The 15467-nt window shown below is 38.1% G+C and overlaps 1 protein-coding gene, 1 long non-coding RNA gene and 1 other non-coding gene across 3 annotated transcripts; 1 reads left to right on the top strand and 2 right to left on the bottom strand.

Annotated features, from left to right (window-relative positions):
• Nucleotides 1-2047: 2047 nt before the first annotated feature.
• TRNAR-UCU (transfer RNA arginine (anticodon UCU)) lies at nucleotides 2048-2120 on the bottom strand. Its single transcript has one exon. It is a non-coding gene; the product is annotated as a tRNA-Arg (tRNA).
• Nucleotides 2121-3193: 1073 nt separating this feature from the next.
• Nucleotides 3194-14586, bottom strand: LOC145073474 (MACPF domain-containing protein At4g24290-like). The gene is made up of 7 exons (XM_079020023.1): nucleotides 14032-14586; nucleotides 13581-13819; nucleotides 12760-12937; nucleotides 12618-12680; nucleotides 4296-4482; nucleotides 4050-4216; nucleotides 3194-3958 (listed from the first exon to the last, which is right to left on the bottom strand). The coding sequence occupies exons 1-7, from the start codon at nucleotides 14317-14319 to the stop codon at nucleotides 3323-3325; spliced, it is 1758 nt and encodes a 585-aa protein (XP_078876149.1). The 5' UTR covers nucleotides 14320-14586; the 3' UTR covers nucleotides 3194-3322.
• A 128-nt stretch (nucleotides 14587-14714) lies between these two features.
• LOC145073477 (uncharacterized) lies at nucleotides 14715-15467 on the top strand. Its single transcript, XR_013691383.1, has 2 exons — nucleotides 14715-14987; nucleotides 15056-15467. It is a non-coding gene; the product is annotated as an uncharacterized LOC145073477 (long non-coding RNA).

Raw genomic sequence — 15467 nt, 5'->3', positions numbered from 1 at the left:
AGGATCGCTTTTTGGGGAGACAGGATCAGAGACGCTGATTGGAGGGTTGTGTGCCTTCAACCGCTAGAGCGCTCTCATTGGCTCCGACGGTAATGCTCTGATCCTTTTGTTTGTCTCCTGACCATATCTTTTGTCTTGGGGCAAGGAGCACCTCTTGGCGGGCGCGAGCCTTTCGCTTGCACACTTCGCTCCCAGGGACGCCAACGGGCGCTAAGCCTACTGGGCTGAGCCTAGTTGGCGTGCCCGACTCTTGGGCTAGACGTGGTTCTGCTGTGCTGCCCTAGGCACGCCATCAGTATTCAGGTATAGAAGTCTATGAAACTTTGAAAATACTTTAAAATTGTAGCATGCATATCATATAAGGCTTATGTATTTGTATCATAAAATACTATATAGTCCATGTATTTTCCCCCAAAAACGAATAAATAAAAGAGTGGCCGTAACGCTCACCTCGATATGTTGTTAACGAGTTGTTTTCGAGGGTTGGATGCGAGAACCGGGAAGTGTTGTTGCGAGTTTGAACTTCCGAGATTTACCTAGTCTTGATGATTGAATATACTATAAATATCTCTAATGATGGTGGGAGGCATCCAAAGTGGCAAAAAACTCCGAGATGCAGAAGTCCCGAGGTTAAAAAGTGTCGAGATTTGTTGAAACTCCGAGACTAGAAAAGTCCAACACTGCCAAAATCCAAAATGAAGTTCGAAGTTGGAAGGTGGTCTGAAGTCAAAAGCATCCAAAGTCAGAAGGCTCCGATGTCAGAAGCGTCCGAGTCAGAAGGCTCCGAAGTCAGAAGAGTCCGAAGTCAGAAGGCTCCGAAGTCAAAAGAGTCCGAAGTCAGAAGAGTCCGTAGTCAGAAGGCTCCGAAGTCAGAAGAGTCTGAAGTCAGAAGGCTTCAATGTATGAAGAGTCCGAAGTCAGAAGAGTATGAAACAGTAAAGTTCCGAGATGGGCATAAAATCCGAGGTTAGAAGGTCTGAGATGAGAAAAATTCGAACCTGATGGAAATTCTGAAGTCAAAAACTCTGAAACTGAGAAAAGGTGCAAAATGCCAAAAATCTGAAGTGGAGCTCCGAAATGGAGGGTGTTCCGAAGTCAGAAGGAGAGTCCGAAGTGGGCTAGATCCGAGGTAAGAAGACTTCTGAGGCGAGTGGGTTCCTATAAATTGGAGCAATTCCAAAATCATCACTATCAAACTTAATATTTGATATCAATTTAATAAACAAGTTTGGGTCCTTTATCTGGTTGCTTTCTTGTATCGAGAAAACAAAAATTAAAAACTAAAAACAAATGCAATGGACATTATGATTTTATATAACCTTTTTACCGGTACTTCATCACCACAAAAAGTCAAAAACGCCCGCGTAATGTCGGAAAAAATGGTGGGTCATCGAGTAGCCAAAGCAACAAAACTTTCAACCATGAAGACGAGTTTCTTCGTCTTTGCCATTGTTGGGGATTTTGTTTAAACTCAAAATCTATGAACTATATCTTCCTACCCTAAAGTTATACTGAGTTATCTTTAGAAAATGAACTAATGTGGTACATACAAACTAGTGGGTTGTTTTTGGATAAAAATCATATAATTATATTGAGTTATCTTTAGAAAAAATCCTAATATTTTAACCAAATTAATATAAAGGTCCTTACACATTTTTAACGGAATAGTCACAGTTAAAATATGTGAAACCAGACAATGAGGCTAATTTGATTTTTTTTTTATCGGCTAATCAAGTGTTCAAAAAATGAAATTTCGATCTTCTCCGTAAACTAAAAAAGAATAATGAGAATTTTCTAACTATAACATGCTATTATAATAATTTTTAAAATACGATGATGTTTTGTTAATAAAAAAGAAATAATCCATCGAAACTATAACATTAACCCAACAGTATTATCATGATTGCGTAAATAAATAATTAGTCGTTTTACAAAGTCATGATTAATTATATGTAAACAAGTACAAAAATCGGAAAAAAAAAATGTAAATCTGAAAAATAAAAACAATGTAGAAAATGAAAGGTTAAAATAGTAATAAAAGTTAATGCACGCCCAGTGGGACTCGAACCCACAATCGCCTGATTAGAAGTCAGACGCCTTATCCATTAGGCCATGGGCGCCAGTTGATTTTAACTTCGACATTATATATTATATCAATGATGTTCGTTTTCTTGACTTTCATGTATACATATATATGTTTTTGATTGTTTTATATTAAAATTGGATATATATACTAAAATCCCAATATTTTTATTGATTTGACAAAAAGTTCTAAACTTTATTTTTTGACAGTAAAATCCTAAGTGCCAGCAATTTTTGACACATTTACCATTTTTTCTGGTTAGTCGGTAATTAGGATTTTACTGTAAAAAAAAAGTTTAAGACTTTCTTGTCAAATCGTAAATTAAGACTTTACTCTAAAAAAATAAAGTTTAAGACTATCTTGCTAAATCGTTCAAAATATTGAGATTTCAGTGTATTTTGGTAGCCCAATAACGTTTTGTTGTGATTTTCGTCGCAATACCACTGTTTTACTTACCATCATCATCTTTACCAGGGTGTGAATGTGGAGAGGGGTAAGAAGGGCAGTTTCATTTTTTTTGGTTTCTTTGTTCTTCATTTTTAGGACTACAAAAAACCAACACATTCATGGTTCTTTCTTTCTTTCTTGAGTATCTCATTTTTTTTTTTTTTTAGTGTCCTAGTATACACATTAAAATCCTAATATGTTCAACGATTTGACAAGAAAGTCTTAAACTTTATTTTTCTTACAATAAAGTCCTAATTCACGATTTGACATAAAAGTCAATTTTTTTTTTTTTTTTTTTTTTTTTTTTTTTTTTTTTTTTTTGCAGTAAAGTCCTAATTACCGGCCAACCCGAAAAAAAAAAGGTAAACATGTCAAAACTATCGGCAGTTGAGACTTTACTGTCAAAAAAGATAATGTTTAGAACTTGTCAAATCAATGAAAATATTGGAACTTGAGTGTATATATGCCTATTAAAAAACATTAAAAAAATGTTGGTGTTTAGCCGATTTCACATTGTTGGCTCATTTCATACCTTGGATAAGGCTTGTCTCAAACTTCCTTACATCTTTCTTTATCTTGAATCTCAAAATGCATGCATATAGTTGCAAGTTTAATTGTTAAATTTCTATTAGGTTACACTTTTTCTAAGAAAAAAAACGTGTCTAATAAATAAAGTTAAGTTTTTATTTTCAGTTTTCCATAGAAATTATAAAAAACGCGTTTAGTTGATATGGATGGCGTTTAAAACGATCTAAAAGTATATCACCTAATGATCGATTAATTGCCACTTCTTCATCGGGTTAACATCTGAGGCAAAGCGTACTTGACTCGAAGAGAAATCTTTCCCTTATCCACAACAAGTCTAGCCCCTATGACAACCCAATACCCTGGGCTATCTTGCGGGCCCCGCTTCATCTCCGTTGTGTCCACAAACTTCAATAGTTTCTGCATTGTCTCCGTCGGGCCCACAAATTTCGGTTCGTGAAGTGGGGCATGCGGGACTTGAAATTGTCGTGCGTAGACCACCTCCATGAAAGAAATTGAAGAATCCAGTTTCTGAACCGGAGACACTTCCCATTCCGGATTCCTATTTGCGATGCAACCATGTAGTTTTGAGAAGTGGAGGCGTAGGAAGAGGACTTTTTTAGACCCGTGATCCCCGACATGTAACTGGGCCCCGGTTACGATTGCGAATTCGTCTTCAGACTCGACAGTGGCTGTGCAAACATGGTCGAAATTTTTCGCTTGGACCTTTTCGTAGTCTTTATGATCGTGGGAATCGAAATTGAGGATTTCGGTTACGGAGTCTTCTAGTTGGACGAATTTTGGGACGGCGGAGAGGTGCTGGAGATGGATCTCTAACTGATTGTTTCTTTCACAATTGAGGGAAAGTCGGAGGCCTGTTACAGGCCTCTTACCTACATCGACCTATGTAGAAAAAAAAAAAAAAAAAAAAAAAGATCAGAAAGTAATTTTCGGTCATCGAAACAGGAATTTAGTTCCAAGATTAGGAATTTACAGGATAGGTGTTCACGTAGAGCTTGGTCCCAAAAAAGCTGAACTGTAAAGATGTCACACTTCGCTGCTCATGTTGTGGACCACGAGACAACAAACCGAATACAGGGGCCCACTGTGTCGGTAGCTGGAAGTCCAGAAACTGAGGAAGGTCTTCAAATGGAGGTTTATCTGTAAAGAACCTTAAACTTATAATTTTGAACTGAATCGACGAAATATAGGTAGAAGGGTAAAACGGTCATTTGCTCACAGCGTAAATAAAGATTTATGGCATGACTTAAGAATCCACTTCCCATAACACCCTTTAGCAACAAGCTTATTGGAACAAAGGACATTGTGATTACATCTGGTTCTGATTGTACGGTTTGTAACCACTCGTTATGTTTTAGGTTCCTGTCATCACTCCCACCTCTCCTTCTGCAAATGCTTAAAAGATGCTGCAAATAATTGAAACAAACAATGGTATAAATATAAGACAAAGAGCTAAATGCAAGAGAAAGCAACGATATAATCTTTTTCTTGGTAGGAAATTATACTTTGAAAATTTTACCAAATTATAACTTTTAAACTGCTTTGTATGTGTATGACACTATAGTGATCCAAAACTTAATCAGTTAATCATACTTAATATATATATATATATATATATATATATATATATATATATATATATATATATATATATATATAATTTGGTAAATATGTATATTTCTTAGTATCATGCCTAACATATACAAGGGATATATATAATACATATAGTTACAATCTAGTCCCTGTACTAATATTATCTTGTCTAATACCCCCCCCCCCCCCCCCCCCCCCCCCGCGTAAGCTAATGTCGGGTACAAACATTAAGCTTGGAGTGTAACCCCTCAAATCATTGTGAAGATAATGGTTTGGTAAATATGGCAGCAATCTGATCGTTTGTAGATATAAACTGAACTGAGAGATGCTTCGTTGCAACCTTCTCTCTAACAAAATGGAAATCAGCATCAACATGTTTGTACGAGCATGAAAGTCAGGATTAGCAGACAAGTAGGTGGCACCAAGATTGTCACACCATAGAACTGGTGACGTCATAACTAGAATGCATAGTTCTCATAGTAAAGCTTCAAGTCACGTAATATTAGTAATAGTATTGGCGAGAGCTTTGTATTCAGCCTCGGTGGATGAGCGAGAGACAGTCTTCTGTTTACTTGCTGACCATGAAACAAGATTCATACCAAGATAGATACCATATCCCCTGGTGGATCGACGGTCATCCGGGCACCCAACCTAGTCAGCATCGGAGTAGGCAGTTAGCAAAGGAGAGTGACCATCACCATAAGCATCAATGGTAGTGTCGTGTGAAGGCGTGAGACACAAACCGAAAGTGCTAGTGCCTTTAAGATATCATAGAATTCTTTTAATCGCCGATGAGTGGTTAACAGTTGGGAATGCATGAACTGACAAACTTTTTTGACTACATAGTAATATCCGGGCGGGATAAAGTAACATATTGTAGTGCACCAACTATTTGACGATATCAAAGCAAAAAGAGCACAGTCACCAAGAGTAGTCACCAAGAGTGAGAGAGCTGCCCATAGGGAGAGGAGTGCTAGCAGGTTTGGCATCAGTAAGACCTGTATGTTGTAAGATGTATAATATATATGCTGAGATAGAAAAAGATCAGTGCCAAAATAGTTAGCCGAAACACCAAGGAAATATGAGAGAGCTCCCATGTCTTGAAGGGCAAAAGTCTAACTAAGACTCTGAATAATGCAATCAATAGCCCCCAGATTATTACCAGTAATTATAATATCATCAAAATAAACAAACATATAAACCTATGTACGCTTAGTTGAGAGTATGAAAAGAGAGGAATCTGTGTAAGATCCTTTAAAGCCAAGGGTATGTAGAGCACGAGACAGACGACGGAACCAGGCACATGGGGCTTGTTTCAGCCCATATAACGACTTATGAAGTAAACAAACATGAATGGGATTGTGTGAATCAACAAAACCTAGAGGTTGGCACAAGTAACTGTCTCGTGGAGATCACCATGACGGAAGACATTTTTAACATCCAGTTGTCTGAGTGGCCATTTGTTTGAGACCGCAAGAGAACGAACAACCCGAACAGTGGTAAATTTGACAACCGGGTTAAACATATCATGATAGTCAATCCCAGGATGTTGATGAAAACCTTTAGCAACAAGGCGAGCTTTGTAGCGTGTAATTGAGCCAATCTGATCGCGTTTAATTTTATAAACCCACTTGCAATCAACAATGTTAGAGTTAGGCTTAGGAGGAACAAGCGTCCAAGTCCCATTGCGAATAAGAGAGACATACTTACTAGCCATTGCTTGTTGCCACCGAGGATGTTTAACTGCATCAAAGAAGGTTGTGGGCTCCTGTTCGAAAGTAGTGGATGCATGGAAGGTCGAAGGTGTAAAGTATTGCACCTATTTTGGGTTTGGACGCAAATTTGTTGGGCGAGACCGAACATCAGATGGGTTGCGTTAGGATCTGGTTGGGCCTCGGTAGGGTTTGTTTGGATGGTAGGAGGCACTATTTGGGCCGTGGGGGAGGCGGATGTGGCCTCATTTTTTACTGTTGATGCACTGGTGTGAACAGGAACACATCGCCGTCGACGTTCATAGGTGCGAAAAGGCTCAGCCTGGGGTAAGGTTGGGGTTGGAGGGTCATGGTCAGGTATAGTAGTGAATGGATAAGTGGACACATAAGGATCATGTGGAGGTGTTTCAGGCGGTACAGGTTTACATGCTAAAAAATGGAATGAAGTTTCATGAAACCGTACATGTCGACATATGTATAACTTGCATGTAGTAGGATCAAGGCACTGGTACCCATGATGAGATGAGCTGTAACCAAGAAAAATACAAGCAATGGACCAAAAATCCATTTTGTGTTAATTGTAGGGTCATAGATGAGAGAAGCATCGGCACCCAAACACTTTAAGAAAGGAGAAATCCGGATTACGCTTAAAGATAGTCTCAAATGGTGAGACATGGGAAGTGACACAAGAGCGCATCCTATTTATTAGATAGATTGTCATGTCAAATGAAAAGTGGCAATAAGTATTTGGAACCCTCGATTGAGCAAGTAAGGTCAAGCCGGTTTCGACTACATGGCAATGTCGCCTCTCAACTAAGCCATTTTGTTCACTTGTATGAGGGCAAGAGAGGCAATGAACAATGCTAAGGGATTGAAGAAATTGTGAAGCTTACAAAATTCACCACCCCAGTCAGTTTAAACAACCTTGATTTTTGTAGAGAATTGTCGTTCAGTCACAACAAGAAATTGTTTAAATACATCAAAAACATCAGACTTGAGTTTAACAAGAAAGATCCACATAAAATGAGAAAAATCATCCACGCAAAGCAAGAAATATGTATGACCATCAGATGAGGTAACTGAGGCCAGATCCCAGACATCGCAAACAACAAGATCTAAAAGATGTTTACTATTAAAACTTGAAGTAGATAAATGAAGTTTTGAAGATTTCCCAATATGACACAAATTACAAAAAGAACCTGAAGATTTGCTAGAAACAGGAAAACAAATTTTAGAACACATAAATTCAAAAGTTGTTAATGAGGGTGCCCCATCCGTTGATGCCAAATATCAGAAGAAGCTCTAAAAGTAGTGTATGCAACTTTGGGAAGATGCTGGAAGGAAGGAAGACGGATGGAGTAGAGCCCATTGTCATTTGGACCCATGAAGAGGGTAATTTTGGTAATATTGATCGTGACAACAAAAAAAGACGAGTGAAATTCAAAGAAAACATTATTGTCTACACAAAACTTTTGAACAGAAAGAAGATTCGTTTTTATTTTGGGAACATGAAGAATATTAGATAATGAAAACGTTTTTGAGGGTGAATAAAAATGAGTAGAACAAATATGAAGAATAGGTAAAACCATATCATTGCCAACATGAAAAGCATCCTCACGAAAGTAAAGTGTGTTACTGTCTAGTGAGGAGAGATCGTGAGATACATGGTGTAACACCCAAAGTTTTGAAGGCCAAGAAAGGAAAGAAAACCCTAATTTTTAGGGGCGACTCGGCGAGTCCGAGCGGGATCCGGATCGAGGTGTAAGTGACCAACTCGGCGAGTCGGCCAAGTGGACTTGGCGAGTCTGGTCTGTGCGAGGAAAACCCTAAATCCGGGACTTTGGGCGCTATTTAAGCTCCTTATTCTCTCCATTAGGGTTCCTTAGAGCCTCCCTCATTCAGAAAGCGAACCCTAAGCCTCCATTGTTGTGCATTCAAGCTTCCAAGCCATTTTTGGGTGATTTGAAGGAAGAAGAAAGAGGGGAATCAGTGAAGCTTCAAGGATTGGCTTCAGATCTGGAGTTTGTGGAGCCTTTCTGAGGTATTGAAGGTATTAAGTAATTTCCTTCCCTTAGATCTATTTTGGTTGTGAGTTTTGGGGCTTTTTAGCCATGATTAGTTGCCCATTTGAGTTAGAAGCCGGATCTGGAGTTGCTACTTCAGATCTAAGCCGATTTTGGTCTTGGGAAGCATAAAGTTTCAGCCCTTGAGTTGATTATGGAGCCTCCTTGCCTTAAACCCTAGTTTATGGTGTATTTTGCCTAGATCTCCTTCTCTACACGTAAAGTTTGCAACTTTACGTGAGGAATGGGCTTGGGAAGGGTAGATCTACAGTTTGGAGTCCATGCATGACTCAAAAGTCCTCTGCATGTATGGAGATCTGAATGGACTCGGCAAGTCCTTTGAGTGGACTCGGCGAGTAGCATGAAGATTTGGAGGAACTCGACGAGTGGGATGAACAGCTCGTCGAGTCAGATGAAGTTGGGTAGGAACTCAGCGAGTTGGATGAACAACTCGGCGAGTCTATTGAAGGTTGTCCTGGACTCGGCGAGTCTGTTCTTAGACTCAGCGAGTCAGGTCGCGAAACCCCAAACCCTTCGAGTTGAGACTCGAATCAGTGAGTCGAATGGAGACTCGGTGAGTTGGATAGGTCAGGACTCGGTAATCGGTAGACTCGACGAGTCATGGACTGACTCGACGAGTCGAGTCGCGAATAGAAGGGCTCTGAACATATGAACTCGGCGAGTCAATAGGGTGACTCGGCGAGTAGGGTTGACCTGGGAGGTTGACTTTGACCAGGACTTTGACTTTGACCAGAGTTGACTTGGTTGTCTGTCGGGGGTTAGTTAGACTCAGTGTTGTATTGATATTGGTAGTTCGGGGAGCGAGTGGAGCTGAAGTTCAGAGAGTTGCCGTGCAGCAGCTAGTGGGTTCATCAGCCAGATCAGTCAGTGTAGGTGAGTTTCCCTTTGTATGAATGGGTCTACGGCCACAATGCCGGCCCATGTAGTTATGAGTAGAAGACCCGGGGGTTAGCCCTAGGCACAGTATGCTAGTATGATATTCGGGACGAGGTCCAATGATAGAGGGCGGGTGCCTAAGGAATGGTTTATGTGATAGTTTATACTTGTTGTCTGTGTGATGCTTGTATGTGCCTGGTAGGGAGGTGAGTGTGGGCGAGGTCCCGTATCTCACCAATAGCAGAGTGTGGATGGTGTTCCACGTCTCAATAGCAGCAGAGCAGGGGCGAGGCCCAAGTTAGGGAAGGAGTGAGGGTGGGCTGGGCCCGTACCTCACTATCAACAGGAGTATGGACGGGGTTCCATGACTCGTCAGTAGCAGGACAAGGGCGGGGCCCAGAGATAGGCGAGGCCTTAGGACAAGATCCGTTAGTATGTGTTTAGATTATGTGATGTGATGTGATATGTTTACGTGCTATTATATGTTAGTGGGCGAGGCCCTGTGACAGGCGAGGCCTAAGTGAAACAGATATGTATCCGAGCGGGGCTCGAAGCCAGGTGAGGCCTGGAGCGGCGGGGCCGTTGTAGCGGGCGAGGCCCGAGGGAGTGGGCGAGGCCCAGGATAACGGGCGTGGCCCAGTATGTGCAGTACGTGGTTATGCATGGTATGTGGTAGGGTGGGGAACTCACTAAGGTTCGTGCTTACGGTTTTCAGTTTTGGTTTCAGGTACTTCCGGTAGCGGAGGGAAGAGCTCGGGGTGATCGCATGGCACACACAATAGTTTAGACAGCCTGGAAATGTTTACTCTAATAACGAACATGTATTTTGGAAACTAATACTCTGTTTATGTTTTTGAAATGATGAATTTGCTTAAAGTAAAGTTTTATTAAAAGAAATTTTTATTCTTGAATTTTGGGGCGTTACACATGGTTGCTTGAGCAGGGAGCCATGTAGTAGTATGAGATCGATTTTTTGCAAAGTTGGTAGTGGACTGTGAGCGAGTACGCATGGTATTAGGATCTCGGGTAGGAAATTGGGAAAGAATGTGCCCATACCGATTATATATGCTAAAAACTATATTTTGTGTAGAAGCCCAAGGGAATTGAGACCGGGTACCCCCTTATGAGTGTGAGAGGCTGCCCCGGCCTCGTCTGCTGTTGGGTCTGCGACCCTGAGAAGCTAGAGGGCGGGCAGTGTAGAACGCCTGAGGGCTTAAGGAAGGGGATAAGTTTAGTTGTAAACCAAGTTGATTGAGAAGCTATTGAAGAGCTTGCAATTGATCAGTTGGTAAGGTAGTTGCGGTGGAGGTGGACCGGTTGGCGGTGGTGGTAGCAAATGCCTGAACATGGGCCACATTGGGGGTGGTTTTCCTAATCATGAAGTCATGATCAACAAGGAGGTCATTAAGGTCTTGGAAGGAGGTGGGGGTTTGTCAAGCAAGAAGGTTGGACTTTAGTCCATTGTATTCTTCACGAAGACTTCAAATCACAAGCATGACAATATCTTTTTCTTTAACCGGTTCACTAATGTTGGAAAGTGCATCAGTATACTCTTGAGCATGTAAGAGATAGTTGGAGACTGTTTCATCAGGCTTCATCTCGAGTTTAAGAAGCTGTGTTCTGAGATCTCGAGAGGATGATTGAGGAGCATAGGCTCGTTGTAAGGAAAGCCATACATCCTTGGATTTTGTACCTTGTGCATGGAGATAGGAAGCTTCAGAGATAGTAGAAAAAAGAAGCATATGTATGTGTACATCATTGGCTATCCAAGCAACATAAGACGGGTTTGGTTGGGGATCAGTGGTGGTGGCTTTTTCTGCTGCCGGTAAAGTTGAAGCTGGACACGATATAGTAGCATCGACATATCCAAAGAGATTGTTGGTAACGAGAAACGGTTGGATCATTGTCTTCCAAAAACCATAATCGGTAGGAGAAAAAGTAAATGGAAACTTATGGGAGTTGTGTGAGGTTTTCTTGGTTGTGGAGAAGGCTATGATAGTCGCCATGATCAATGAATTGTGAAGATCGACCTGTGTGGTTGTGTGTTTTTTTTGGAATTGTCGGTAATGGTTTTAACCCTAGAGAGGCCGAGAATGCCTAGCTCTGATACCAAATAAGATTTGGTAAATTTGTATATTTATTATTATCATGCGTAACATATACAAGGGATATATATAATACATATAGTTACAATCTAGTCCATGTACTAATATTATCTAGTCTTATATATATATATATATATATATATATATATATATATATATATATATATATATATATATATATAAAAGGTTCAGATCCGATAGGAACCGCAAATACTATTCTCCACCAATCATTTCGTTAATTGTACAAACGTCAAACTCATTTACTTGGTCGTGACACGTTCAAACGCGACGAACGTCCATGGAACATAATACGGACTAGAGAGAATAATCATGTGCGACGAACGTTCATGGAACGTCATTTAAATGTGTTTTTCTTTTCTTTTTCTTTTTCATTTTTCTTTTATTTTTTATTTTTTTTAATTAAAAAAAACTTTTTTAGGTAATAGTATATTCGATTTTTAAGTTTTTTTTTTTATTTTTTGTTTTTATTGTTTTTTTAAAAAGAACTTTTTAAAGTTTTTTTAAATGTTTTTTGTAAAAAAAGATGTTCTTTTGAATCATAAAATTTTGTATCATATCATTTTGAATAATCGTAATTTGGATCATATCATTTATGAATCATATGATTTTGGATCATAATATATATAATTAAATAAAGTTTTAGTTTAATACAATATTTGGATCATTATATTTTTTGAATCATTTAATTTTGAATCATAAAATATATAATAATTAAGGATAATAAAATATTTGAATCAACATATTTTTAGATCATAACAATTTAATGATCATAAATATGTTAATTATAATATTTTTGAATCATAAATATTTTGAATCATCTCTGTTTGGATCATATTATGTTTAACATACCTTATTTTTTAAAAATTCTTTTTACAAAGTCACTAGTATAGTGAGTAGAAGTATTTCTTAATTTTTTTTTTTTTTTTTTTTTTTTTTTTTTTTTTTTTTTGGAAAAACAGTTCTGGGTTTTTTTATGAATATTAAAAAATAAAAAAATAATAATTTTTTATAAATTTTCATAATTGTGCTCATTTTGTAGAGAATTAAAATTTAAGAACTTTGATTTTTTCAGAATTTTTTTGCATTTAACCTTAAGACACATGATAGAAATTCAATTATATCATAGAACAATATTTCTTCAAGAGAATACCTCCTTGTAAGAATAAGAGCTAGAGGTGTCTAAGTCTGCAGATCTTAGATGTGTGATGTCATACTGTAGAAAAAAATAATAAATAGATAAATAAAGAAAATAATAAACCGTGTAAATAATAAACTACAAATAACAAAAGTACCTTGTCATTTTGTGAAATCTGTTTAGAGTCCAAAAATCTCTTGTCTGCCATTTCCTTTAACTTTTTCTGTACATCAGCAGGCTCAAGGGATGATGTATGCTGTTGTTTCATATATATCACATCTTTTCCACCCATTTTTACACCCACAATTACATGAGTGCCAAATTTTTCGATAAACCTAGAAGAATAAACAGAACAAGGAAGATAAATAAATACTTTTATCAGAATTTATAATAGACTTACAACACAAATACAAATTTAAAGGCTCTTCATAGGGGATTGTTGTAACTTTATGTTAATGGTCTTAGACTTGCACAAATCACAATATAATGGTATGATGTGTTTCAGTGAGGTGTGTGTGTGTGTGCGCGTTTAACATTTTGCACAAGATGAAGTAAAAGTCTACCAATTGACCATTCAGAAATTGACTTCCCATTATTAAGGCATTGTAATTCTTTTTTTTCTAATACCCAATTATTGTTTAGGTATCTGATTGACACACACAAACAATATAAGATATGAAGGTAAATAAATAAAGAACACATAGGAATTACATTGTACCATAACTTATTTTCTTACCTAATTATAGCAGTGAAAATTTCATTTGTAGTTGAATGGCATTGCTATATAATTGGGTGGATCGTTTAAAATACAACGTTACAATAGAAAGAAATAAAAGGAAGATGCGATAATAATCAAATCAATGCAAGTACATTGTTATTTCTTGATATTAGCTTCTCAAAATCTTGATGCAAGAAAGGGAACAATCTCTAGCATTGAAAGATTTAAGGGTATGAAAATTGAAAAGGTCTCCACCTCACCTTGCTAACAAAGCAGGCTCCCATGAAGATGGAACAGCTTTCTTGACGTGATCACAAAGAACCATGTGTGATTCTTCTAATGCAACCGTGTACAAAGAGATGAAAACACCATCAAAAGCTAGGGTTTTAGTACTTGATGCATCTTTCTTCCAATTTCCAGAAAAATCAAACACATAATTGAAGAGGCCTGAAGGAATTTTCCCAGCTAATGATAACTCCTGATTGAATTGCTCCGACATCTTGCATAAAAATAAAAAATAAAAAAATAAAAAAATAAAAAAATAAAAAAAAAAAAAACCAGAAACTTACCAACCAATTACATTTTTCATGCTCAAACTGTTGCATAGCAATTAATGTTGTTTTCTTTTTATACACGTTACATACGGATTGTAGATACTGAAAAGAAGATTTGTCAAAGCACAAAAACAGTAAAACTTTCCATAATCCATACCTGCGGAAAAGAAAGAACATCAGAATGAAGTCGTGTATGCTCGCTTTCATGACATTTGATGGATTCGGGAACATTGAGAAGTAGAAGCCCACCAGGAAGCACAATATCTCTACCTTCATCTTCCTCAATTTCTATCAAACGGCAATTTCTATATGGATTAGAACCAATATCTGAATGATAACGACGCATGCGATAATTAAGCCTCAGATCTAACGAGATATCATAACCACATCCAATTGACTGAATCGCAACATTTGCAGCTTCAGCAGCTGGAAGCTTAAGCGCCATTAATAACTTCAATTTCTCAAAATGAATACCAAGTTAATTTACTATTGCATCTCAACCACAACGGGTGCTGGCGACGATCAATTCTTCTGTAACACTTCCTAAACCTTGTTTTGATGATTCCATTCAAGATACACACCCTAGATGGTAGAGCTGGATGTGAGATCTACGGAGTGATTCAGATTCAGGGGATTTGATAACATTACTCTCTCACACCGGCGACCACCGTTGGCCCCATTCTCATCTCTGCCTCTACCAAAACTTGTCATCGTTGTCACTGCAACTTGTTATTGTTATTGTCCACAACTCAACATCAAGAGAGCAAAAAAGTGTTGACTATTCAACACGTTGACTTACATACTATGCAATTATGTGCGATCATTATATCTCACCTTACCCACACAATTTCATGGCCTGCACTTGCAATTGCAATTGCTTCCATCATTTCGATTTAAATTTCATAGTTACGATCTGATCAACAAATAAATGAGGCCTTTCTGGAGTGACTCAACATCTTAAAATCGAACTGAAAGACAAGTGCTGATTTTGATATTACTTTTGATTCATGACTGAAATGTATCAGTTTACTAGCATCAAGACATATGCTGATTTTGATATTAGTTTTGATTGCCGAGGGCATTGCAGGAATCAAATTCCAGCCCATCGAGAGAGTAAGCCAACCAACAACTTCTGGTTTATCCATTTAGATCATTTTGTTTATGTGTAAGCTTAATTACAGGTGGATCATCAAGTGTTAGAGGATGAGGAGGTGGATATGCCAGAGCCAGACACATATTGGGAACAAAAGTTGCCAATTGAGTATGAAGACTGATACAAATGTGATGCTACAATGATTCGGAAGGAAAAGCCCAGGTTATTACAGGTTTTTTCCAAGAGGGACAAAAGGGTAGAAAAGGAAATCAACAAAGGGGTAGAAAAGGAAGGTGGCTAGAAGTCTGTTCAGGGAGAGAAGCTAATAAATAGAGGGAATATTTCTGTGAGAGATGTCAAGTATTTCCTTTGCATTGTAATTGGCTCCTGATTATTTATTCAGTGAGAGAGGGCTTACGTTTATCCCTGGGCAATCTTATGATTGTGGAACATTCTTCATTTTGATTCTATATATCAATACATCAGCATCATTTCTTTCA

This window comes from Lactuca serriola, chromosome 9, assembly GCF_051521515.1.
Source record: "Lactuca serriola cultivar US96UC23 chromosome 9, Lser_US96UC23_V15, whole genome shotgun sequence".
NCBI classification, from domain to species: domain Eukaryota; kingdom Viridiplantae; phylum Streptophyta; class Magnoliopsida; order Asterales; family Asteraceae; genus Lactuca; species Lactuca serriola.
This window is presented reverse-complemented; position numbering and strand designations above follow the sequence as displayed.